Source organism: Zootoca vivipara, chromosome 4, assembly GCF_965207765.1.
Source record: "Zootoca vivipara chromosome 4, rZooViv2.hap1.1, whole genome shotgun sequence".
In the NCBI taxonomy this organism is placed as follows: Eukaryota; Metazoa; Chordata; class Lepidosauria; order Squamata; family Lacertidae; genus Zootoca; species Zootoca vivipara.
Genome location: NC_142587.1, coordinates 25,751,860 through 25,779,534, shown reverse-complemented (window position 1 = coordinate 25,779,534; position 27,675 = coordinate 25,751,860). Strand labels below are relative to the sequence as shown.

Below are 27,675 nucleotides of genomic sequence, written 5' to 3'. Positions count from 1 at the left end.
CGGTGTCCCATTGCGCCAGAAGTGGTTTAGTCATGCTGGCCACATGACCCGGAAAGCTGTCTGTGGACAAATGCCAGCTCTCTCAGCCTGAAAACAAGATGAGCGCTGCAACCCCATAGTCGCCTTTGACCAGACTTAGCCGTCCAGGGATCTTTTACCTTTTACCTTTTTACCTTACCTGCACTAATTGCCAGTTTGTTTCCGAGTCAAATTCAAAGTACAGTACTGGTTTTGACCTATTAAAGTATTGCATGGCTTGGGAGTCCAGTACAGTACCTTTGAGGACAACCTTTCCCCATATGAATCTACCTCAATTTTATGTCAGCCAGATGGGCGGGGTATAAATATATTATTATTATTATTATTATTATTATTATTATTATTATTATTATTAAGAAGGGAATCTCTGTATGTTCCCTCCAAAGATGCTCAGAGGGTGGCAATAGGAAAACAGATGTTTTCTGTGGTAGTCCTATGCTTATAGTCGAACACTCTCCTCTTGGAAGCTTGTCTGCTGCTAACATTGTCATCTTTTCAGCACCAGGAGAAGATGTATTTATTTTCCCTGGCATTTGCCCAACAATAACAGTCTGGCTTTTAGCAGCTATTTCTTTTGGGACTATTCTTGGGTGGTATGGTTGCTTGCAAGTGATTATTGTAGGCGAACACATTTAGTATGTTGCATTGTTTTAAATGGACATGTCTCTTTTAGATTTTTCTTTATTTTGCAAGTTGCTTCAAGACTTCTTTGGTGGTGGGAAGCAACACATAAATTCAATAAACTAAATTGTATTCAGTAAACTACACTTACCCTGTGTTCTCCTTATAATGCAGGGGTGGAGAGACACTTGCAGGGGAGCTGGTGGGTGGGGAGAGGTGTTTAACCTAGCTCTGCCCTTCAGTTTTCCCTTGCAAATGGCCATGTAGTTTTTAATACCGTAGTTCCCCGTCCCCATCTGGGCTCCTAAACGGGAAAGAAGCCCAGTCAAGGGTGTCGGTGTGGGAGGAAATGCTGTTTCTCCCAGCTAGCCAGCCAGCCACACTCATTTATGACTCTTCCTCTTTCTCTATCCACTAGCCTGGTAAGTGAAACAGCAGTGGACTGCAATCATGAGAGCCATTGCTTGGGGCACACATCTGTTCTGCAGCTTCACCTGCCACCAGTCTGGGGGAAAAACAATGCAATGCCCACCATCAGAATTGCAAAATTACTGTAGGTCAGTAGAAGCAATAACCAGAAAAAGTTGCATTCTGAGACCAGGTTAGGTCCAGTCTAACATGAAAACAGGGTTGCAGTGACACCATGCAAAAACACTGGTTAATCAGAACAAGAAACTGTTATGGTTAAACTTCTGATCAATCTGCTTTAGGGCTGTTCATACAGAGTTTAACTGAATGACATGCAACATATTATGAATTCCTTTTAATTTTCCGCAGTTTGTTTTCATGATTTTCATTTTCAGTAGGTCTAAGGGCCATAAAAGCAGTTGTTTTAAACCTATGCACCATTCTAATGTTATCCTCATTAAGATCAATTGGATATACACATGTAAAAGAAGTCATCACCCTGGAATGTTAATCTCAGCCAACAATCATCACATATCAGATGGCTCCCTCCTAAGTAGAGACACAAGTTGTAAGTCATACGTATTTGCTGAAGTATTCCATTATGCCAGTTCGTCCCAATCTAGTTTCATTACTTTAAATGATATAAGCTCACACAGTCTTGCTTAGAATCATAGAGTTGGAAGAGACCACAAGGGCCATCCAGTCCAACCCCCTGCCAAGCAGGAAACACCATCAAAGCATTCTTGACATATGCCTGTCAAGCCTCTGCTTAAAGACCTCCAAAGAAGGAGACTCCACCACACTCCTTGGTAGCAAATTCCACTGCCGAACAGCTCTTACTGTCAGGAAGTTCTTCCTAATGTTTAGGTGGAATCTTCTTTCTTGCTTGTTTTCTAGTTTTTAAAATGCCAAAATAAAGTTGCAAACTATGTGACTTTTAAGTGTTTGGCACACTGCATGAAGGATCTGTATTGAATGCTAAGGATGACAGTGATTAATTGGATTCAATAAATCTATCAGAATTGTCACCACCTTCTTTTTTTAACTCATGCGCTTTTATCGGCAGTCTAGCTCTCAGAAATTAAGTAGATGAAGCATCTCCTCCAATGGAGAAAGGCTCACATGGTTTCTGTGTTAAAGGCACAGTATCTCGACATGATACATCACTAAAATAACAGGCACATTGTAATTAACACAACAGCCAAATCACTCATTCTTTGGAGGACATCAATGCCATAATCGAAAAGGAAAAGTAATTGTCCGCAGCAGTGCCACCAGGACCTGACCAGCATTTCATAGGAGAAAACACCAACTAAAAATCCCCATTTAAAATAAACAAATAGAAAAAGAACCTCCCCAAGTGAGGCTGACACGAACCTCCACAGATACACTAAGTAAAAGAACCAGGCAGAGGGCCTTCTCGGTAGTGGCGCCCTCTCTGGAACGCCTCTCTGTGGTCAGGGGTTGAAAGTAGTGAATAAGGCTACAATCCTAACTTCATTTGACCTAAGAATACAGTGGTACCTCGGTTTAAGTACACAATTGGTTCCAGAAGTCTGTACTTAACCTGAAGCATACTTAACCTGAAGCGAACTTTCCCACTGAAAGTAATGGAAAGTGGATTAATCCGTTCCAGGCGGAACTGCGGAGTACTTAAACTGAAAGTACTCAAACCGAAGCGTACTTAAACCCTTCTGGGTTCAAAAGGACTTCTGAGTAGGCATTGCACCAGTCAGTTATATACAGATACAGTACTGTAATGCTATTTGAAGTTCAATACCTGTTTTATGGGTACAAAAAATATTCCTGATGAAAGGCATATAGCTTGAAATGTGTGCATGTTGTATTTCTTTGAGCTTAATAAACTTAGTTTCTTATGCATCTGTACGCTGATTTCTCCTCCTTTTTGGTGCTACTTGGTGTCATAGTCATCATCATTTTTGTATGCTCTTTTCAGGGTTTTTAGGATCACTGTGCACAGCTCTGTTTGTTTCATACGCAATACAAGGAAAGCCACTGGTGCAGTGGGGAAGAGAAATGATGAAGGTTGTCCCAATGGCTGAAGAATACTGCAAGAAGACGATTCGGCACATGGCAGGTAACATTGCATAATATGCAACTGCAAATTCACACATAAGGTGCATAATTGAAGTGTTTATGCTCTGGTAGCTTAATTTCCCTACCTGCCATTTCAGGTGTTGTCTGTTTCAATCTTGAACTCAGAAGATTTTATCATGAGCCTAGAAAGAGAGATGCTACCTGTCAAATGAGGTTCCTCCTAGCGGATAGGGACAAGGATGTTACTGCTTCAGTGCCTTCCTTTTTAATCTCCATCTTACCCGAAAGGGTTCTTAGTGAATCATTCCTCTAGGCAGGGTGAAGCAGAACAGTCGAGTACCTTGTGATCCTCAACAGCCTCACTCCTGTCCCTTTTAAATTTATCCTAGTGTTTTGAAATGTTTTAACTCGTAATGCCATTAAAGGTATTTGTATTTGTAAATTTACTACCTGTCCCTCTTCTCTGAATCCTTGCTCTAGGAATATACCTATATGCATAATTTTTTAAAAACGAAACCCATATTTGGATAGTGATGCAGGCAACTACTGACAAATAATAGGCCCTGTGTTCTTTCTCAGAAGTTCTCTGGCTTTTAGCTAAACAACTTCTTCTTCTTCTTCTTCTTCCGACTAGACCAGGTGCAGGATTAAGTTGTATAGATCTGCTTTAGACAGAAGGATGCTGTCACTCTTCTTCCACGATTCCAACCCTGAGTAAAATATGCAAGACTCCTAAAGCATGCATCTGTCATTATGGAGTGAAGTGCAATGCTATTTTAGAAATAAATAAAGGGGACGACATTTTAAAAACCCTGCCTGAAACAAATGTGAGCCCCTTTTCTCAAGGGATCTCTCCTTTGGAATTATTCCGCCGATTTCTTTTGTTTTTCTTTTCTTAAAAAAAAAAGCACATCCGTTTAATGTTCCCTGTTCTGCATATTCTCACTCTGTAGTTGTCAGAGGCAGCTTTACTGCTAGGTAGCCACAAGTGATCGCTTGTGGTAGCACTTAGTATAGGCAGATGCTTGCAATGTGCAGCAGAAGATGATGCCTAGTACTTCTTTGACAAAAGCCAGCCTTCAGCTCAGGGACACCATAGTGCAAAGGGTTTCAGTGCTGTAAAGAAGAAAGGAAGGGTAATGAAGCAAGGGAAAGATGGGGAGGAAAACCACATGTCTAAGGCCATAGGGAAATAACAAGAGGCTAGTAACAAGCATTTCTTAAGTGCCTTTGGGGGGAACCCCGATAGCAGAAAGCTGAGCAATGTGACTGTGAGGGAAGATCCTGACTGAGCAAATAGTCAGGTAGGTGGATGAAAATGACTTGGCAGGTCAAGGATTTCCAGGATCAGCTGTGATACAGAATGTGCGACATCAGAGTTTCACCTACTTAAAATATCTAAAGGTATCCCTGGCTCCCTCCGGATTGCAACAAGAGATAAAGTAACTTTTCAGTCAGCAGGGATCAGTAAGCTATTTGCAGGGGGATAAGAAAATTATGTTTTTGTTCTTGTCTTCAAAGTGCAGGTGGTACACATACTGAGAAAATGAGCATAGCCTGCCTTTCTTAAACTGAAGCAACTTCACAAATGACTTTTTCATAATCAGCAGCAATCTCATGTTTAGAAAAAAAGTTTTCCTCCAGACCAGCCTTTCTCAACCTTCAGTCCCCAGATGTTTTTGGACTACAACTCCCAGCTTCCCTGTCCACTGGTCCTACTAGCTTAAGGATGATGGGAGTTGTATTCCAACAACATATGAGGACCAAAGGTCGAGAACAGCTGCTCTAGACTGTGCTGCAAATGTTTGTTTTGCTACAGGTACAGTGGTTCAGGAAGGTATGCTGAATATTGGTGGTGGAAACAAAGCTATGGCAATGGACGCTGCAGAAGTGGCAGAGATATTGCTTCCTGTAGGAAACTGTTGCATGTGAAGCACCACCCGTTTACAAAGTGCACCCTCTCAACTTTTAAGCAGTAGATCTTTTGGGTGCAGACTTGGAAAAAGCTGCACTTGTACAAATGGGTAGAGGTGCCCACCTTAGTTTATTTGCAGAGGCTGCCTTCTGAAGATCATACTGCAAAAAAAGTGTTACTGCCAGCTGCCTTATCAGGTAGCATACAGCCTGCACTCAAAATAGCTCCTGTTGAGACTTGGGAAGGCTTCTTACGCTTTTGCTCAGTATTCAGGACCCAGTAGTAATTGCTGAATGGACTACAGTAAAAGTTTGTTTGTAGGTTTAATAGGCACTGTGATCTACATTCTGGTTTTCCAAAATGTGTTTTTGGTGGTCCTAATTACTTGTATTTACAATAGAAAATTAAAATCTATTTCCCCCCCTTTCTACATTGTGAAGATAAGCTAATTAGTATTGTTGAGAGGCAAATAATAGTTGGACAGGTTTTATTTAATTTTCTTCATGAGAGTTCTGTAAATTGGATTTTGTCATTCATGCTGTTGCACTGAAAGAACCTATTCAAGATTAAATGTACCATAATTAATTTGTTTTTCATTCAGAATATCAGGAGCATTGGTTTTACTTCGAAGCAAAATGGCAATTTTACTTGGAGGAGAGAGAAATCAATGAAGACAACCAGAATAAACCCAACTTTCCTGACAATTATGATGCTGAGGAAAGAGAAAAGGTAAACTCTTCAACCAAAAACTCTGAAAGTATTGGGGACAAATATGTATGTACTGATACTTTTCCATCTGAAAAGTGGGTCCTATTTTCTTTAATTTAGAAACAATTGCAACCAAGTACCATAAAATGGTAGTAGTATAAGTTTATTGAATGACTCAAGCCTACGGGACAAATATTAGATTGTTGCTAGGTTTAGTGTAGGGGTGGGCTTCTAGATATGATTGCACTCCAATTCCCATCAGCCCCATTATAGACATTGGCCAGGGGTGATGGAAGTTAGGATCCAGCAGCTCTTGAAATTGCTGGATCAACTTCATATTCCATGTGAGAAGGGGAATAGGAGATCCAAGGTCACACCATTGCAGCTGGAGGTGAAGGGAGGAGCTAGCGGTGTAACTTAAGGCAGTCAAAATATTGGGTTCCAGATGTGCAGATAGACTAGAACAGCACACATTGCAGTTCCAAGCAGGAAAAATATCAGGTTACAGAGGTAGAATGTGGGAAATGGTGGAAAGTGGACATTCTGGCAGTCTTCTCAACAGAAAACAGTATGTTTAGATTGGGGAGCAGAATTTAACAAAGCTGAGGTTTTATAGGGTCAGAAGGAACTGAATTGCTGCCCAGGTCACCAAGCAGATGCTGAGGTTGGGTAGCAAGGACTGTAAACGTGCCTCTAGCAATCTAATTCTGCCTACCACTCATTCAGCAGACATGCTAAGTTGGCGGCACAAGAGGTAAGAAGATGTTGATGTCTGTTTGTTGGCAGCTCCAGTTATATATCCCAGGCACTCTATGAGAGCTGCAGTTTTTTTCAGACCCATGTGCTGTTGTGCTCTCTTTATTTTCTTAACTGAGGTCTGATTCAAATGCTATGACTATTGTACTCCTGCATGGCAATGACTCCACGGGGTGCCTCTGACATTTGAAACCCCATCGCCACCTGTCTCATCTGGGTTGCATACGGTAGAAAGGCTTCATTACAATGCCTGTACAGTGGTACCTCGGTTTATGAACACAATTGGTTCCGAAAGTCTGTTCATAAACTGAAGCGTTCATAAACTGAAGTGAACTTTCCCATTGAAAGTAATGGAAAGTGAATTAATCCGTTCCAGACGGTCTGCAGAGTAAGCGTTCATAAACTGAAGCAAACTTTCCCATTGAAAGTAATGGAAAGTGGATTAATCCGTTCCAGACGGGTCCGCGGAGTACTTAAACTGAAGCGTTCATAAACTGAAGGATGGGTGTAATTGGTTCCGGAAGTCTGTTCATAAACTGAAGCGTTCATAAACTGAAGCAAACTTTCCCATTGAAAGTAATGGAAAATGGATTAATCCGTTCCAGATGGGTCTGCAGCGTTCATAAACCGAAAATTCATAAACCGAGGTGTTCATAAACTGAGGTTCCACTGTATTCTTTAATGCATTATTTCAGTGTATGAAGACTCTCCACGAGATCAGGTGACCCAGCTCATGAAATGGCTCTCTTGTCACTCATGCAACCCCTTTCCTCACCAGTATTCCATATGAAGTTACAATATGCACAATCCATTCTGTTACTTGGAGACTTGCCCCAAACAGATTGTACCCAAATAGAAGGCAACAGCACTTAAACATGATGTGAATTTTGCCAAGAACATTATAGTAGTATCTACTTACATTACATGGGACCCAGGTGGCACTGTGGGTTAAACCACAGAGTCTAGGGCTTGCTGATCAGAAGGTTGGCGGTTCGAATCCCTGCAACGGGGTGAGCTCCCGTTGCTCGGTCCCAGCTCCTGCCCACCTAGCAGTTCGAAAGCACATCAAAGTGCAAGTAGATAAATAGGGACCGCTCCGGCGGGAAGGTAAACGGCGTTTCCGTGTGCTGCTCTGGTTCGCCAGAAGCAGCTTTGTCATGCTGGCCACATGACCCGGAAGCTGTCTGTGGACAAACGCCGGCTCCCTCGGCCTATAGAGCGAGATGAGCGCCGCAACCCCAGAGTCGGACACGACTGGACCTGATGGTCAGGGGCCCCTTTACTTACATTAAAGAAGCTGCTGTTAGAAAAACTACTACTCAGAATTCCAGTATCATCACTGGATGTAGATGTGACAATTGCTTAGCGGACAGGATGTTTGTTTGTTTGTTTGTTTGCTTGTTTACTTGGGGCACCACTTATAGTACATTAAGATCTTCTATATGGCCTTCGCTGCTCATTCTGTGGAGGCTACAGCTTTCAAAAAAAAAAGTTGGCTACTGTGACCATCTTCTGTAGAAATATACCTGTATGCTCAGTATAATGTGATACCCATGCCGGAAACCATCATCTGCAATAAGAACCTTCTATCAGCAGATAGGACAAGTCCCGGTTAAAACTTTCTGGATCACATGCTGTCTCTCTATTTTCTCCACCTCTTTACAGAAAGTGTTCAACGGTTAGTGAATGAAATAAAAAGGTTTGCCAAGAACAACAAAAACGGTAACATGCAGTTCCCTCTCTGAGGAAGCAACCTTGCATTTTTATAGACTTAAGTGATAAACTGTAGGCAAGTTTTGAAAACGCATAGGCAGTGTTGCAAATGCCATCATGGTAATGTCAGAGAAGCAAATGACACCATCATCACCCTCACCACCATCTTCATCATAATCTCAGATAAACTGATGGAGGCGAATGGAATCCTTATTTGTGAAGGAACCCAAGAAAGATGAGCGATCGAAGAGATTGCCTTAGTGTGGTTCCCCCAAAGCCAAGAAGGGCTGTTTCCGTCTTGTTTCAGATTAAATATTTTTTAATATATATATATATATTTAATGTATGCCAAAGCAAGGTTTGACCACACACAGAAATAAGCAATGAGCAAATGTAGCTCCAATATTTTTTAAAAGAAATAAAGAAGGGAGTGCTTTAAAACACAATCTGCAATTTACCTCATGTTTCTGTGCCATGCTATGAAAAGAAAAAGAAAAAAGGCAAAGTAATAATAATAATAATAATAATAATAATAATAATTTATACCCCACCCATCTGGCTGGGTTTCCCCAGCCACTCTGGGTGGCTTCCAACAGAAAAATGAAATAAAATAATCTATTAAACATTAAAAGCCTCCCTAAACAGGGCTGCCTTCAGATGTCTTCTAAAAATCTGGTAGCTGTTTTTGACATCTGATGGGAGGGAGTTCCACAGGGCGGGCGCCACCACCGAGAAGGCGCTCTGCCTGGTTCCTTGCAACTTGGCTTCTCACAACGAGGGAACCGCCAGAAGGCCCTCAGTACTGGACCTCAGTAAAAGAGTGGCATTTTAATCTGTATATTCTGGGCTGCCTGGCCATCAAATTCACCCAACCAAACTCATTAATTATCCATTCAGACTTATAGGAGATGGAGTTCTGAAGGTCGTGGTGGAAGGAGAGGTCATGATGCTCCCATGATTGCATATGATGCTCTCTTAGGATGTGGTAGTGATTGGACCGAACTTTGCAACCGAGCAATATTCCATGGTGGTGAGTAATCTAGCAGTTCCTTCATGCCAGTCCCTTGTAACCATAACAGCAAAATATATACGGCATACAGACCATTTTAATTTTTGATTAGGGTCAGTTTGGCTACATTCGGTGACTCACTAATAATTCTAGCTCTTTCTATTTACTACATCCATTGAAGTATCTTGCATCTAAAGCACTTGTACTTTCCAATTAGTAGTAATTATTGCAGTAATGTTGTGCTGGTTGGGAAAAGCTTCATTTCTTATTCCCATAAAGGAAGCTGCAATCCTACTACAGTGGTACCTCGAGTTACAAACGCTTCAGGTTACAAACGCTTCAGGTTACAGACTCCGCTAACCCAGAAATAGTACCTCGGGTTAAGAACTTTGCTTCAGGATGAGAACAGAAATTGTGCTCTGGCGGCACGGCAGCAGCAGGACCACTGGCGGAGCTTCATGCTCCGGCACCGGGGGCGGGGGCGGGGCTGGTGCACGTTCTGGGGGCATGGCGCGCTGCCCGTAGGGGCATGGTGCGCTTTCTGGGGGCAGGGCGCCCAGCGTGGGCAGGGGAGGGGCAGTCGCCATGCCGCCCTTGGGATCAGTCCGCCCAGGGCGGAGCGCCCCCATCGCCCCTCCCTTCCTACGCCCCTGAGCAGGACGCCCCATTAGCTAAAGTGGTGCTTCAGGTTAAGAACAGTTTCAGGTTAAGAACAGACCTCTAGAACGAATTTCTTAACCAGAGGTACCACTGTATCAAAGAAAAGTTAAGCCACAGGAATTGTGGGGATTTTTTTTTACCTACAAAAGCTTATATGGTCTACATACACCTATGTTTCACAACAAGTTTTACAGCAGGGGTGTTTCAAGAAAGAGATGACGGGCAAAGTGGGCAAAGTTTGTTAAAGGCACTTGCCTTAACAACCTATGGTTCTCATAATTCTTCAGGAGAAGTCATGACTGCTAAAGTAGCCTAAGAGTGCTTTAAAGGTATGATGTGATTGTGACATGAAAGACCAATTGTCAGCATGAGCTGTTCTTTGGGCTGTTTCCACCTTAGAGTTGTCCCCCCCCCATGACTTTTTAAAATGTTTCTGCCAATCTGATACTTGTCTCTTGGTGGTGCCAATTTGGACCAGCGCTCAGAGAACTGAGATTGCTCTTAATATATATGATATTATTTCATGGAGAAGCAAAAAGGGCATTCTACTGAAACTGGGTTCTCTTTTGTGTTTTATTTTACAGGTGAGAGTGCAGCGACTGGAACTATTGCTGGCTGTTTGTATGGTTTGCTTTATGGTATTAACAAGGTCCCTAAAGGCTTGTACCAGGATCTTGAACAGAGGGAGAAGCTAGAAAACTTGGGAGAGGCTCTCTTCCGACTCTCTTCAGAGGAAAAGTAAAGATGTTTTTGCCATTTAATTTTATTTAAAAAAAGATTATATTATACCCTGCAGCCAAATTCCTAAGAAGCAACTCTAAACAGATTTGTAAAAATTCAGGAAAAGAATTGTGTGCCCCTAAGTCTCAGTGAAGTCACACTGTCTTTAACATGATGTTATTTTATTCATTTACTCTGAAGTACTCCCACTACTCCACAGATAGGAGTTTCTTGACCCGACCTAAGGGCCAGTTCACACATTACATTTTTGGGTATCTGAGTTTTTTTAATGGACCCCTAAAAATCCAATGTATGAATGAGACAAGTGTTAGCAAATATAGGGACAGAATCAGCGGCAGCTGGGTTGCAAATCTATATTTCCATGTAATGTGTGGAAAACTCCCAAACTATGTCAATATTGTTGCAGGCAGCATTATAAAATGCTGCGCAGAGGTAGAATAGTAGAATTATAATATTACATTTATTGTAAGCCACTCCAATAATTTATTTGAAGAAAAGGGTATAGTAAATAAAATAGATTAAGGGAATTTAAATTCTGTCAGTAATCAATAGTTAAGAATGTCTTTTAATATTAATCATACTACTTTAATTATAGCACCTTGGCATTATAATTTGGGGGGGGGGGATGAAGCAGTCTAAGAACCCATTTTTGTTATAAAATTCTGCATCACATCAAAATGTGACTGCATGTACACATATGCCAATAATAGATATGTAAAACTAATGCTGTCTGCACACCTATTTAAGGCAAACTAATTTTATCACCCTTTGAAGGAAGTATTTCTGAGATTCTATTTTTTCAGTCCATTTTTATGCACTCTTTCCGGTTTCCTCTCAACTCCGTAATATCGACTTTTCTGTGATATCACCTAACTGAAAATCAATTAAATGTATGTCCTTTTTCATAACTGTAGTGCCTTAATATTCTAGGAAGTTATATGAGATTTAGCAGAACACAACACAAATATATATAATTCATATATATATATATATATATATATATATATATATATATATATGCAATGTAACAAAACACAACTCTACAACTCTTCCTGGCTTCCTATATATTTTTGTGGTGATTCCCCCCCCCTAAGAAAAAACCCTTTACAAACTTTTTAATGATTTGGGTGGCTAAAATACTTGTAAATAAATTAATCTTATGCCTCTTCATAAGCATCATTCTTTATTTTGACATTGTGTGCATTGCATGTTACTGTGTCATTGCTGGAAATCTTGCTTGCAGTTGTCACTAAGTCATTGTTGGTCAAGGTTACAGCGAGTTTCTTGGTGCTGAGAATCTCTTCTACTACAAAATCTAGAAAGTGTTGTTCTGGTGTAGAAAGAATGTAGGAAATAAAGTTGCAGATAAAGAGTTTCAAAGTTAGTGGGTTGGATCCAGACTGAGGCTGAAATCTTATATAAATTCAACTTGGAGTAAGATCTGTTGATTTCAACGTGGTTTTCTTCTGAGTAAATATGGAGATGCCTGGTAGTTGTGGTGTAAGTTAAGGACATTTAGATTCTGTTAATATCAATATAGAAAGTTAGTCATGACTAATTTAAGTCCTATTGATTTCCATTGGACTTAAAGTATGACCAAGGTTGGCACTTAACTAAGTCTTACTCAGAGTAGACCCACTGAAATTAATGGGCTTCACTTAGTCATGTTCATTAATTTCAATCGGTCTACCCAGAGTTGAATCTAGTTGAATACCACCTAAACAGTGCAAGTCTTGCCATGTCTACTCAGAAGTAAGTACAGTGGAACCTCGGTTTATGAACACCTTGGTTTACGAATTTTCGGTTTACGAACGCCACGGACCCATCTGGAACGGATTAATCCACTTTCCATTACTTTCAATGTGAAAGTTCGCTTCAGTTTATGAACGCTTCAGTTTATGAACAGATTTCCGGAACCAATTGTGTTCATAAACCGAGGTACCACTGTACTATTCAATTGGGCTTACGAATTCCAGGTGAGTAGGATGGATTGCAGCCTAACCTAGTCTAGATCCAACCAAGGCAGCAGATCCCTATGTAGATTTTTATTCCCTCCGTTGTTCCTGATATACAACTTCACTCACCCCTTCTTCCCTGGTGGTAACGGGGACGCCATTTTGTGGTTTGCCTCAGGTGCCAAAATTTGTGTAAATTTTGACATACACTGCCATCTCCCACCTTAGTTCTTCACTGTGTCCAGGTCCTTCACTCCCTCCTGAAATTTAAAGGTGTTTTTTTGTTTTGTTTTTTGCCAGTCAGAGGTTGACTCTCAAATGAAAATACACTGCTGGCGTCTTTCTCCTTCTCCATGTTGAACGTACTCTCTTAAACAGTCACCTTGTAAGTTGTAACAGTAACCTTGTAACTATGAATAGTGACTGAGGCAGCCTACAAAACAATCTCTGTATAATATGATCCAAATTATGAAGCCGCATTTGCTGTTTTATATTATTACCTTTGTTTCAAAGCAGTGCCTTGGGCAGTTTATTTTATTCGCCCCCAATCTATTTTAACTTTCTGAGTAAACCGTCCAATTGATTTCTGATATCAACTTTGTGCCTCAGTCTCCTTTTACAGTAAATAGGATGTACAGACTGTTCCTATGTACTTTTGACTAAGAAGTAGCCACCACAGTTCAGTGAGACTTTACTTCCTAATAATCATGCATAGGATTGCATTCCTAACACATAACTTTAATTCTTTCCATTGAATACCTATTCCTAACTCTTTGTCGGTAGCTATACTTAATTGCCCTCAGAGAACCATACAGTGGTGCCTCGCTAGACAAAATTAATTCGTTCCACGGGTCTTTTATAGCGAAAAATTCGTCTAGCGAATCCCATAGGAATGCATTGAATTTTTTTTTATTTTTTTTTGCCCATAGGAACGCATTAATTGAATTTCAATGCATTCCTATGGGAAACCGCGATTCGCTAGATGAATTTTTTGTAAAATGCATTCGTCTAGCGAGGTAACCTCCACTCGAAAAATCCTTTCGTTAAGCGGAAATTTCGTTAAGCAGGGCATTCGTTAAGCGAGGCAATTTGCTTTCATTTGTTGAAACTGCTAAAGTGAAGAATATAGGTGCTGAAACATACAAACAGGTCATTCATGACAAGATGCTGATTTAATTCTGGCCAGGAAAGGAAAAGCAATTTGCCATATCATTAGCAAATCTCTAATGTGATCTTTGGGTTCTTATGTTACAACAGCAGCATAGGAAAGAGTTTCCTCACTGCTGAGGTAACACTGAAGTGGGTCCTATGGACTCTGACCCGCAGCGTGAGTTCTTCGGTTAAGATTGAAATCTTCTGCCTTGTGACACCAGAAGACAATTAAATGAGGCACTGGCCCACAATGCTGGTTTCAAGACCTCCTGAATATGCCTTTTGTGTGTGGGAATTGATGAAACAAGGATAGCATATGGGGGAGGGATTGGAGAGGGAATGAAGAAATGGGGAACAGATATTTCCCCTTCATTCCCGAAGCTAGATTTATAAATGCATCATAGTCTTTGTCTGAAATAAAACTCTTAATGTATTCTTCCCATCTGAAGGCTCCTATAATTTGAAAGGGCAACTTTTTAAAATCATTGGGTATATTTAATATTTGTCCTTGAATTCATACTTTGGTAATGGGAAGAGAATCCAGTGAGTGACATGGCTTGAGATTAACACCGGTTCCAATAAATCCAACCCTCGAATCAGTGACGTTATCCATTCTTTCATGTGTGCGTCAGGCATGGCCTCAGCAGAAGCTGCTTTTTATAAAAGTGTTGTATACATGTGTTGGCATGCAATGGGGAAAACCCTGAAACACAGTGACATCTAGCTGCTCATCCTTATTCTCATATGCTGCATATTGTTTGTTGTATTCAGTGCTGGCCAACTGTCAAAGTTTCCATTGCATAGGCTAATTATAAGCAGAACTTATGTGATGTTGAGCGCAACTGTTTCATTCAGATGTTCTTGTGTGCAATGTTTACCTGTGAGAAAAGCTCTGAGGCCTAGATTTTGCCATCTTCATTTACAAGCAGAGGGATGAGGGGCAGTCTGCCACTTCCATGTGATACTGTTCTTCAGGAACATCTATATTTCTGGTTATTGTGAGGTATAAAAAAGTCACCATAACATGTGCTGTTAAAATGCAATGTTGCTGTGTGTATTTCTGTCTAAAGATCTATCTCTCCAAAAAGCAGTCTTTTGATTCTTGCTGTGAAATCTCTTTTTGCTCTTCCCTCCTTCAAACCTGAGCTGGCACCCCTCTTGATAGGACATGACCATTAAAAGTACCTTCCTTCCTTCCTTCCTTCCTTCCTTCTTTACCACAAAACAACAACAACTCTTCATAAAATGCCACAGCTTGTTGAGAAAGGAAAATAATAATAATAAATGGTTGACTCTCTTATAGTGATGTGGATGGCAGAATCTATCTGAATTTAGCAGCTTATGTTGCTTCTCGAAATCAGGAAAGCACCTTCTTTGTATAGTCTGGTCTGGGCATCTTATGTGGTAAGGATGAACTCCTGATCTGCTGGAATCAAAGCTGGCATTTGCCCTTGCATTCACCAGCGCCAGGATTTCATCCCAAAGCGATTTGTTGTCTTTGCTTTTGCTTGTATATGAAGAGGTATAAAAACTTAATACTGTCCTGGTATGCAGACTGAATCCCATTCACATACTACTTTATTACTACGTGAATTAACCTCCCAAGGTTTTTTTTTATGGTGCTAGAAAGTTGAAACCTCTGGTGCATTTCTACCCCCCTCCGGGCTATTGTCTAATACTGTTGACTTCACCATGTAGCTTTCACACTGTGTTCACTATTTTATTTAGTAACTGATCCTCACCAGTTAAAGCATTTCCTAAATCCTCAGCTGCCTGTAGGCCTAATTCTTCAAACAGAAGTAGGCTTATAGCCGTGCCAGACTTCTATCTCTACCCATGTTAATAAATGAAAGGATAGAGAGGTCAATTGATATTGTGTTGGATATCATGGCATGATACAATGCTTTTATCTCTGGCTTTCCTGGTTTCATTGGGATTCAGAAAAGGGATTTTAAGAGGACATTTCCCCACATAATTGATGGGAAAGCAGATTAGATTTTCATTTAGGACTAGATGGATTTTATTACACAGTGGAATGCTGCAAGCTTTCAAACTTTGCTAGCTCCCTGTAGAGAGCAGGCCAGGCTCCAAAGGGTTCTGTGCATTAAAAAGTAGGATTTGGACTTGCACTTCTCAAAGAGTTGCTTCATCACATCCTACTCTCACATGATAAACTGCATTAGAAATGAGGGTTTCAATAGCAGTTTCTAGTATGGCACGAGAGTCGGCTGAAATAAAATAAGTTTTTTAAAATAAAAAAAACCCACTGAATGAATCAACTATGTAATCTTTTGCTATTATCCTGTTCCTTTCTGTTTTCTGCCCCTCTCAGAAATGCACAGGATTAATAATAATAATAATAATAATAATACGGTGCAGAACCTCACGTAGCCGTATTTTGATATCTGGTACTTCTTCCCCTCACAATCTCAGCTGCATGTGCCATTATTTGGGATGTGCCTGCAGAGGTACATCTTGTGTTTCAAATAAAGTAAAAAAACACTCTGTGCTAATACTATGAATGCTTACAGTTCATAACAGCCATTCCTGGACAGGTATCAGCAATCATTTGTTAATAACAGTCATGGCTAAGGCAACTGTTGTATATCATCTTCTGCATTGGATAAATGTGCCTGGCACATTAAGAGGAGTGCCGATGTAATTTTACTTCTAAAATTAATGCTCTTTTTTTTACTATGCATATGTTATGGTTTTTCTTTTTTTAAAAAAACCTGTTGATTTTATCTATAACTTGATACATTTTATTATGTCTACCTGTTTTTAAGTTCACTTTTCTTGGTAATGTAATTTTATAGTGTGTTTTTTTTAAGGAGGGGGACTAGCTCAGTGGTAGAGCACCTGTATTTCATGCAGAAGGTCTCAAGTTCAATCCCTGGCAACTCCAGATAGGGCTGAGAGACAACCTTGCCTAAAACCCTGAACAGCCATTTCCTGTCAGTGTTGACAGTCCTGAACTAGATGGACCAATTGCCTGACTCAGACAGGTTCCCGTGTAAAAAGAAAAAAAGAAAGCGGTATATTATCTTGTTAAATAAATATAAACACATTAAAACCAGTAAGGAAGTAAAAGCAATGTTGATGACTTTCCCTGGACAAAAACAACAACATTCATTTTCTTTTATGCAGCAGAAGTAAAGGTACAAAGCTGGGCGGTGATAAGGTGCTGGTTGACCCGATAGTGCTGAAGAAGAAGCTCAGTAAGATGTCCACAGAACTAGGTGCATTTGCTGTCCTCAGCAGCCTTCTACTTTACCTCACAGAACTCCTATCCAGCCAACCTCAGGTCGAGAGCAAGAAGGCCAAATGGCTCGAAGGCATAGAGAACAAGGTGAACTTGAAGCGCGAATGCCAAAGCGCACATGGCAACATTCGTCCCACCAAATTCCAGCTTCTGCAATCGAGGTTCATGAACAACAACCGCGAGGCCTACAGGAAAAGGTCGAGGGAGGTTGGCAAGCTGGTCGTTAAAGAAAAGCAGAACAGAAACGGGCTGAACTCCATTGTAAGCAAGCTGGACAAAAGCTCCTCAAAAGAAGGAGAAAGCCCAGAGATAACACCCCATGATAAGGTCAAATGGGTCTGCTCAACTGGGAAAAATACTGTGAAGAACATCCTGAAGAAATTCTTAGTTGCTGAGGAAAAAGAAGCTAAAGATAGAGAAAAGCAGGTGGCTCCAAAAAAGAAGACACCAAACGACAACCTGCCCAAGATAATCAACAAAAACTCTGTCTTGTCCAAACTGAAAGAAAAGTTTGAACAAAGCAGTAATATTTGTTCAGCCATTGAGGTGAAATCTTTGCTGCCGTGTAAAGGCGAGAGAAAGAGCAAAAAGGGCCCAGAGAGAAAAAAGATTTGCAAACCTGAAATAAGAGTGCTTGAAAGGAAATTGAGGACAACCACAATTGTCAATAGCCCTCACGCTCAACAGCTGGTATGCACAACTGTCCCTACACCTAAATTCTGTGTTGCTACTGAAATTAGTCGCCCTTGGAGTTGGGCTACAAATGCCAAGTCCGCCACTCAGCCTTCTGAAGTGGGGAGACCAAAAGTCACCCAGAAAGTACCTGACGTCGGGCCTCATGACAGCAGGATACCAGAAAGCAGGGCACATAAAGGGCAACTGGGAGGACAGTTGCAAAACAAGCATCATGAAATGCCTAAGGTAGTGGCTGACAAAAAGGACATTGTCGAGAGTAATGTAACTCCTACAAGCCCAGGTTCTAATCAAGACAGTGTTCTTCCTTCATGTGAAAATGTGTCCCTTGTTGATTGCATTCCTCCTTTATCTAAGGACAGCTTAGATCACAAAGAGAACATCATACCGCCTGTGGATGATACCTTTTCCAGGTCCAGAGACAAAAATGCAGCAAATATCATGTGCAGAGAAAACATACCTACTAAGGACCTCTCTCCTAATCCAGTTGAAGGAGTTCATGCACATAGTCACCAGGAAATGAAAGGGGATGGGATTCCTGGCATACCAGAAGGCATGTTCAGGCCAAAGGAGACAGAAATAGAATTAGCAGAGCCTATAAAAGATCCCCCATTCACCAGCCAAAAATGTTTCTCTGAAAAGAAAGTGTTGGAAAATATTCCACCATTTCCCTCTCCTGTAGCTCAGGCATCTTGTAACAGAGAACCTCCAATAAAGGACCAGCAATCAAGTGTTGAACCTGCAGCTGTTCACAAAATGCCTCCGCTTAAGCCAAGTCAAGATAACGCACAAGGTTTTGGGAGCACATTTTCTGACGCAGTTCAGAACAAAGAAAAGCTGCCTGATAAAGAGGAACTATTTCCTAGCCTTAACAAAAGCGACCATGCGGGTAAAGCAAAAAAGGGGGCGCTACAGCCATCGAAAAGCCAAGGTGAGCCATCTGATCATCTGGCAGAAAGTGAGCATTTGCCCAAGGAGCCACAAGCACACCCAAAGCTGAGCCAACAAAATAACCCTAGCTCAAACATATCAAAACAGACTATAGATCAACCACACCAAAGTCCTACTTCAAATAAGAGCCAGAAAGACAACAATGATGTAAAAGGAAATGATTTTGAAAAAGAGCTCCACCCTTTGACTGGCGATTTAGATAAATCCACCTGCGTTAGAGCAGCAGAGAATACTAGCAAAACCGAACTGCGCTCAGATAATGAAAAGACAAATTCTGAAAACAAGAGCAAAAAGGGAAATAGTAGCTTGAGCCATTTGGATACCTCTCAGAGGCTACCGGAAGAATTCACCAGCCACGAAACTGGCAACCTGGAAAAGAATCCTGCACCTCCTTCTGAAAAATCTCACTCATCCTCACTGACCCATTCAGCAAACCCAGAAGGCAATACTCCAGAAGTCGACAGACCTTGGTGCAGTGTCGGAAACCTCCAAACCCCAACATCAAATGCAGTGAAAAAGAAAGAGAGCTGTATTGTAAGAGACAATGTCACTAGTCCCAATTCTGAGAAACACCACTTCCCTTCTCCAGCTGAATTGCTGAAGCCCAAGGGGGCACCTGGGCAAGACAACAAACCAACAACAAGCAATTTGTGCAATGATTTAATTAAGAGTGAAAACCATGCTGTAGAAGTTGAGGGTATGAGTCCCCAGACCAGGAAGTATCAACCACCCTCAACAAAGGAGATTAGAAAGCATGAAATTAGTCCTGTAGGGGAGGCAAGCCCTGCACACAATGTGGAAAAGCAGCAGGTGCCCTTGGGAAACAAAACTGGGAAGCATGAAGGCATGAAAGTGATGGCAGAAGTAAAGCCTGGGAAAAGCAGATTTCCCTCCCAAAATGAAACAGCGAAGCAGGGGGATGGTGAAGGAGGAGAAAGAAATCTACTGAAAGAAGTACAATGTCTAATTCCATCATCAGCTGACAGAAAGGAGCAAGAAGACAAGGTAACAGAAGAGAAAAACTCTATAGTGGGAGGTAAGAAGTTGGTGCATAACTCCAATATGCCCCAGAAATCAAGAAAAAGTGACCTTGCAGAGGGTGGTGGTGAAAGAGCAGGTGCACAGCAGCTGACCCCACCAAAGCATAACACTAGCAGTCCGGGAGTGTTACATTCCCCAGATAACTCAAAATGTCAAACGCCATCAAGAGATCCAGAAAAAGGTGGAACTGTTGCATCAAAAGATGAATACACTGCAAAACACCAGCTCTCCTCACTCAAAGAACCAGTGAAACGTGATGATAATGCTAACCAAAGAATTGCCCAGGATAGCCTTAAGAGTGACAAAATGCCATTATCTGGTGAGAAAGTGAAACCTAAAAGCAAATCAGGGAAGACAAAAGAGAACACTAGTAATTCTGGGCAAAACCAGTTCCCTTTGGAAAATGAACTTCCAAAGAATAAAAAGGCCGAGCCAATGAAACCTGCAGCAGACAAGTCACAGAAACCATCCGTAGATGACTCTAGAAATGAACTTGCAAAGAGTAAAGAGACTACTGTAAGGGAGAGCGGAACTTTGCGCAACCTTAAGGAAGATCAAATACCAGCACCAAATGAACCAAAGACTGTGTCAGTAAATCTTGCAGCAGGGAAGCCGCAGAAACCATCCTTGAATGACTCTAGAAATCACGAGGACATTGCTAAGAATGAAAAACAGGCTTCATGGAATTCTAAGAACCAGCAGCTACCCTTACCAGATGTGAAACAGGAGAGCCATCAATATAGCGTCACAGCAGGGAAACAGCAGCAGCAACCACAACCACCAAAGGATTATGTCAAGCCTAAATCTAGTATAAGAGATGGAAAGCATATGCATCATAAATCTGAGAAGTATCGTCTTCCTGCCTCAGATGAACTGGGAGTGCATGAAAAGAACGCTAGTGAAAGGAAGGGTTCCTTGGCTCCACTTTCAAGTCACAATAGGACCATGCAAAAGAAGAAAACACTATGTGAGACTGATACCAGGCCCAAATTGGGATCGCCGAACAAGACATGTCCTGCAGAACAGAGAAAACCACAGTGTAGTCCTCCTGGCAAGTACCAAACTCTATCAGAGCAAGGAAATGGGGAATCTCAAAAGCATGGGGCTGATGCAATAAGACAGAAAGCTAGATCACTAGCCTTGGAAAAATATATAGCAGAAAGCTACAGTGAAGAACTACCGGTAGCACCTTTGTCTATTAAACCAATGGTTGTTCGTGCAATTGATACAATTAAGCTTGATAACTAAATGCAGCTCAAATGACTGGAATATAGACCTGAATTTTTCATCCTTTGGCCACTGTTTTATTTCAGAGATTTAAATGATGGCATTGAAATCACACTGAGTTGGCTGTCCATTGATCAGTTTTGGATTTTAGCGGTCATTAAAACTGGTGTCACCTGGAACCTCAAGTATATTACATGTCAACCCAGAATAATCAGAAGCCAATGATTCGCGTATGGGAACTCTTAGATGTAATAACTATGGGAACAAAGGCCCGGTCAAGATATGGGGCAGAATAAAGTGGCCTCATGCCATCATAACACTTATTTATGTTAGAAATAAACAGAGAAGCAGCACAGGAGGCAAAGACTAGACTAGAACCTTTCTTCCAGATATGCTTAACAGAGGGAAGTTTACTAAAACTGCACCCCTCACTTGGGAGATGGAAGTGATTGTGTTTACCCTCAATATGCTGCCTCCTGTTTCTGCTGTATGGGAACCCTCAGCCAAAATTAGGCACTTTTAATGGGAGAGATTTGAACAGTAAAAACAACAAAGAAGTATTGTGGCACCTTAAAGAGCAACCAATTTATTGAGGCATTTCCATGAAACCCACAACTTCTTTCTGTTGCTCCAGAGGGCAGGGTGACAACAAATGGGTGGAAATAACAAGGAAGCTGATTAGAAGAAACTTCGTAACTATGAGAGCTGTCTGACAGTGGAGTGGGCTGCCTTGGGAGGCGCTTTCCTTCAATGAAGGGGCTGGGGTTTTTTTGTAGGTAAAATATTTTTTATTGAATTCTCCATTATAACAGATATTACAAGTCAAAACCATAAAACTACAGAAGGAAAACAAAACAGAATACAGAGCGTATGCAGGAAGGAGACAATGTTACATCATAGACAAGCATCCTTAGATAAGGCGGAGCTGACAAAGTAGTAATGATAATTGTTATTCTTGGTAAAATATTTCAGTGGAGGTTTCTCAACAGAGGTTGAATCTGTCAGGGTTGCAGCAGTTCATTCGTTGGGAACCTGTGGATATTGCTAGACTATAAATCACCCCAGAATACTGGCTGTGCTGCGAGAAGCAAAGTTAACAGGGAACAAGGCAGAGGGCCTTCTCAGTAGTGGCGCCCTCCCTGTGGAACGCCCTCCCATCAGATGTCAAGGAAATAAACCAACTATCTTGACTTTTAGAAGACATCTGAAGGCAGCCCTGTTTAGGGAAGTTTTAAATAACTGATGTTTTAATGTATTTTTAATATTTTGTTGGAAGCCGCCCAGAGTGGCTGGGGAAACCCAGCCAGATGGGCAGGGTATGTATGTATTTATAAATACTTATAATAATTATAGGGTTTGTGGTAGTTCATGTCCAATACTACCTGGAGGGCCACATATTCCTGTCATGGTTATATTGTAGGTTCTGCCTTCAGTAGGGGATTAGTTAAGACTGAGCAGGAGATTAGACCTTTAAGATCCTTTTCCAACTCTGAAATTGTATGATTCTATAATAAAAGGTGCCAGACTTTAAGGTTTCACAAGTCTTTGCCAGATAGCTTTCTGGGATTAATCATGATGGATGGCAGCTTAGAAGATCTATCCTTAGGACTTTGCTTTCTTACTCTTGGAAACAGGATGGTGGGTTAGACAGTGCAATACCAGTGGGACATAAAAAGTGCTTAACTTCAGCTGCATCGTACCCAATGTTTGTTTCTCTGCTGAAGGCTGAGGTTAGTGTATAACTAACTAAAGTGACCTGGGAGGGCTTTGGACATTGCAGGCTATTCAGCCACTGAAATCATGCCTGTATTCACATTTTTGTGTGTGTCTTGTTTTCCAAAAAGAAAGAAAGTGAAAACAGTGGTGCAAAATAGTGTGCATAAATAAGACAAGCACATAAAGATAGAAGAGGCCTGTAAGAAGGTCTTAACAATGCTACAAAATGTAATAAACCGCAAGTCATTTTTGAGTATTGTAATAAAAGGCTCTTTGTGACAATTAAATTACAAATACATCTGCTCTACAGGATGATACAGTAAAATCCTGAATGAAATATATTTTATCACGGGGAAAATATTGATCAAATCTCTTGCAGAGGTAATTTGGTATCATCCATGTGTTCAATACATTCAGATTCCTGTATAGCTTTATCTTTGAACATTTATTACATTCCTCATTGTGATCAACCTATTAATAAAGATTCAGAATGTGGTAAGCATGCCAGATCCTAGCACTGCCTGGAATATGCAGAAAAGGTGCTGCAGAAAATGATGAAAGTCATTATTGTGAAATCTGGAATAAGAAAAATTGCCTGAATCCACTGCCTAAAATTATGGGACAGAATAAAGGATCATCTTCTTGGTCTCCCTTCTTCCAACTTCTTTGTCCACAAAGGGAGAGTATCTTGTTTAGGAGCAGAAATAGGCCCACTTTTCCTGAGGCACTTCTATAATGCGAACATACCAGAAGGATAAATATCCAAGAGAGGACCCAGGTGTCACATTAAGGTCAAGACTCACAGCAACAGAATTCTGGTCTACAAAATGAAACTTGATACTACATAATGAGCAACCAGGATCTCTGAACTGTCTTAAAAGAAGGTGACTTTCACAATTCAAAAAGCAAACACATGTAACCCCTGTCCAAAGAAATAGATTTTTGTCAAGTTCTGGAAGGTTCTGTTTGCTTTTATCTTTTCAGATCTTAGTTATTGTCAGATATCACAATATCTGTTAGAGCAGGAATATACTGCACTGATTTCAGTTAAATTTGCTTCCAGATAATAACTCTAAGGCTGCAGTGGACTTCTGTGCCTGCCTAGAAGGAAATAAAACCATTAAACTCCGTGGAACTTTTGCCCTATTAAATAAGTTGAGCGCTGGACGGAGACTCACAGATTGCTTATTGGCAGTCTGCGGGGCAAAACTAGATGTGATGTTAGTCATATGTTTAAACAAGTATCATAGTTAACCAGTGCTATTTTTCTAGAAAGAGAGGTGCCGGAACTCACTCTGAATGTCTCCCTTGTTCTCTCATAATTTCAATTGAACCCACCTGAAAGGTGCCGGAACTGAGTTCTGGTAAGTTCTGGCTGAAAAAAAGCCCTGTAGTTAACCAGGTTGCTTTTACTTTGGGACGGGGGGAAACGGGGGCACCAGTCCACAATCTGGTGTGTGTGTGTGTGTGTGCGTGATAGTTTTCTGAAGAAAATTGGTCCCTTCTGGCTGCTTTCTCCACCCAACCCCACCCCAAAAAGTGCTGATTACTGCAGACTACACCTTTGAGATAGAATAGCAGTGAACTGTTTTAGGGGCTGTTTTAGGAAACTGTTTTCAGGATTGGAGTCTTACAAAATAAGATAAAAGTGGTCAGGTCATTAAATATGTGATTAATGTCCCTTTTAGTTTGGCTCTGAAGCATTTACTACTGATAATATAATGCAATATTTGTGCACCGATATTCTTTTGCTACCTCTCAGGTAAATGTCCTCTGGGAGTTCCTAGGACTTTACTATGATGGTTATTTGTATGAATTATTTGGAATTGCTAGTTGAATATAAGACTTAGGGCTCATTCCATTATACTTGGATGTCACTGAAAATGTTTCTAGGTGGCAATGCACAGTTTTTCAGCTATCTATATTTGGTACATGGAGTGGAGCAATGATCTTTGAACCAGTCTTCAGGAAACTACTATGGAAGGTCTGTGAGAAACCAACTGGAGACAACCACATACTGTAATTTATTTTGTAAATGCTATGTCGAAGTAGGTACTTATGTTTAGATACTGTTTTTCAACACTGATGAGCAGGAAATGGACTTCTTTCTGTTGACAGAGAATCTCTGCACGACTACAATCTCAACTGGAAGTATTTTTGAAGAACATGACAGTAAGCTCAAAGGCAGATACTATTGTGGATTTGACAGCAAGTTTTGTATGAATTATGTTATAAATCTGGGCTCATGTAATATATTTAATTGTAAGTCTTTTGCACAACTTGTTTGCGTAGTTTGGAATGAGACTGTTACATATGTCAGACTTTATAATTTGTCTTGAAACACAAATATTTCTCATTTTATTGTAGTATATAATGTATGCTTGTGTTTTTTTAAAAAAAATCCCCCATTTTATATGGTACTGTAATGATTTATTTTTGTATGTGGTTTTGTTGAAAATGAATTTATTTATTTATTCTGAAGTTTATTTCATAGCCATCCAGACCTAGATAACAATGGGTTCTTGTGGGAATCACATTTGAACTTTTTTTAAAAATGCCACTACATAGTTCACCATTTTGAAGATCATCACAATTAACCACCTCAGTAAGGGCTGAATGGTGTTATGTGATGTTTCAGATGTTTTTCATGAATGGCAGGTGCATGAGTGCAAAGAGATTTGACGGCGGCGGCGGCAGGGGGGGGGGAGTTCACAACAAGCTTCACAAAGGTGTACCCTTAGACAGCCACAAGGCACAGCAAATAAGTAAAATAATTTATAGGAAAGAATAATTCTTAAATTTTGTCACCTTTTTTTATACTATAAATAAGGATATAAAAATTCATTGCTGGACCAGACCAAGATCTATGCAGTCGTTGCCAGAGTTCAGCAGTTTTTGCCAATGGTGTATACAACCAAATGAAATCTGCAAAGTCTTTTATTAACTTGTTGTTATTGTTCAAAATGTTGGGACAGCCACTGTCAAAAGGCAGAAAAGTTGGACAGATTCACCCTTGATCAAAGACTGAAAGAGCAGTTACATATATTACAGCTTGGACAGACAAGACAGGAACACTGAAGACATGACACAGCACACGTTGTTCCCTGGGATGTTAAGCAAGGCGTCAGTTTTACATTTTTTTTCAAAGTCAGAGGATTAGCAGGTCTTTCTGGCATCAGAAAAACATTCCCCTCCCCTGGCCTACACATCTCATAAACATGGGCTTAATTTAAAACAGGGTTCACTGGGACAGTAGCCTTAGGATCTAGGTCCAATGCCAAGCGGCAAAACCTGAATGTATGAAGCCAGGATATTGATCCACTGGATTATCTATGGATAAAGTTATTTCCTAAGTTTGGTACTTCTTAAAAAATGGACAGAGGTTCTGTGCCTTGGGTATTTAAGGTGGGAGCATACCTCATCTGTTGTACACACTATTGTTGCCAATAGTTAAAATGAGCTTTGCTAGAAGGTACGTATGCCAAAGGGATAAATCCCTTTTATTTGTGGTTAAAGAAGATGATCTGTGTTGACAGCCTTGCTGCCATTAAAGCAAAGAATAAAGAAGCGTAACAATCCCAAGTGCTCTGAAAATATTTCTCTCTCCCACCACTCCACAATTTTAGCTGTAATATATCAGTATGTGGAGCTTTCTGCCTCGTGCATCTTGGTTGGTTGGTTTGTTTTTGGCACTCAGATTTGCCCTTCCTCATTAAAATATTGATAGAATCATAGAATTGTAGCATTGGAAGTTTATTCCAACTTCCTGCAATGCACGAATCTCAACTAAAGCATCCATGACAGATGGCCATCCAACCTCTGCTTAAAAACCTCCAAGGAAGGACAGACCACAACCACCTGAGGGAATCTGTTCCACTGTATTCGTTCCATTGATAGCTGTACTCACCATGACTTGGTTTAAGTCTCTTTTAAAGGTATTCACTACATCTTGTAATATATACCGGTCACGTTGGTTGTTGGTTCCTACTCAGGGGGATGTTATATACGTATTCTCCATCTTGCCATAGCCAGAACTATATTATAGTAGAATACAACAATTGCTTAGTTTCAAGGCTCACCAGTGTCAGACCTCAAAATCTGTTTAATACTCCAGCATTTATACTGCCAATTCTCCCCCCACCCCTGCCCACCTCCCCACAGGCTGGAAGTGCCACATGTGCAGAGTGCCTTCCTAACCTTATAGAATAACCACATCCATCCTTCATAGATCAGGATTTGGGGGGGGGGGGGTAGAGTGCTCTGAGCTCAGCACCTCTCAGCTAAATTTTATTCAGCTGCAATTCTCTACACCAGGGATAGCAAGTTGCCTGGAAGTGACTCTAGCGAAATAAGTGGACATAAAAGGACTAGAGTGTCTCATATTTATCCTTTTTAAAAAAAATGCAAATGTACAATATGGGACAAAATGCTCTTTGTTAAATACACAACACAAATATGCATTATATAAGGCTCCTCTCCCTGGATCCCAGTGTAATAGGAATTTATTTTTTAAAAGATAAAATCTGATTTACTGGCTATTACGGAAGGGAGCAGGTTCGGTTCCCCAGGCTCCTTATTTCCTTCCAAATAGCAGACTGGAGGTGAGACGTTTATGTTGCAATGCCTCAAATTTATATCGTCTTTTCCGCCCGTTTTATTCCTGGCGCTAATAATGATATTGCTGATGCTCTATCCCGTTTTCAGATGGAGCGCTTCAAATCCCTTGCTCCAGGTGCCCACCAGCTTCTGGAAAAATTCCTAGTCCAACCTTGGCAGCAGCTAGTTTTGCAGGGAGTAGTAGCACCTATTTCTCCTTCCACTTTGAGGTCTTATAAGAAGGCCTGGATGGACTTTTTAGCTTTCAGAGCACAGCTCATGACCAGCCTTAGCATGGAGTCATCATCTACACAGCAGGTGTTGCCGTATTTGGCTCACCTGCGTTTTATGGGTCGTGCTGTGAAGTTCATCCGAATTCAGTTGCCTGCCATTTCATTTTTCTGTAAATCCCTTTATTCCAGAGACCCTTGTGGTGCGCAAGGCGCTTGAGGGC

The 27,675-nt window shown here is 40.9% G+C and overlaps 1 protein-coding gene across 2 annotated transcripts in view; it reads left to right on the top strand.

Annotated features, from left to right (window-relative positions):
- The window catches only part of ADPRHL1 (ADP-ribosylhydrolase like 1), a 33,966-nt gene extending 8,867 nt beyond the window's left edge, over window positions 1–25,099 (top strand). Inside the window, exons 4-8 of one of the 2 annotated variants that reach the window (XM_035114345.3) lie at window positions 3,026–3,166; window positions 5,643–5,770; window positions 9,116–9,248; window positions 10,472–10,625; window positions 16,886–25,099. In XM_035114345.3, the coding sequence (XP_034970236.3) occupies window positions 3,026–3,166; window positions 5,643–5,770; window positions 9,116–9,248; window positions 10,472–10,625; window positions 16,886–20,930 (4,601 nt within the window). In that variant the 3' untranslated portion in view covers window positions 20,931–25,099. Of the gene's footprint in view, window positions 1–3,025; window positions 3,167–5,642; window positions 5,771–9,115; window positions 9,249–10,471; window positions 10,626–16,882 lie in introns of both variants that reach the window. The other variant, XM_035114344.3, reaches the window with a different exon arrangement.
- The last annotated feature ends 2,576 nt before the right edge of the window (window positions 25,100–27,675 follow it).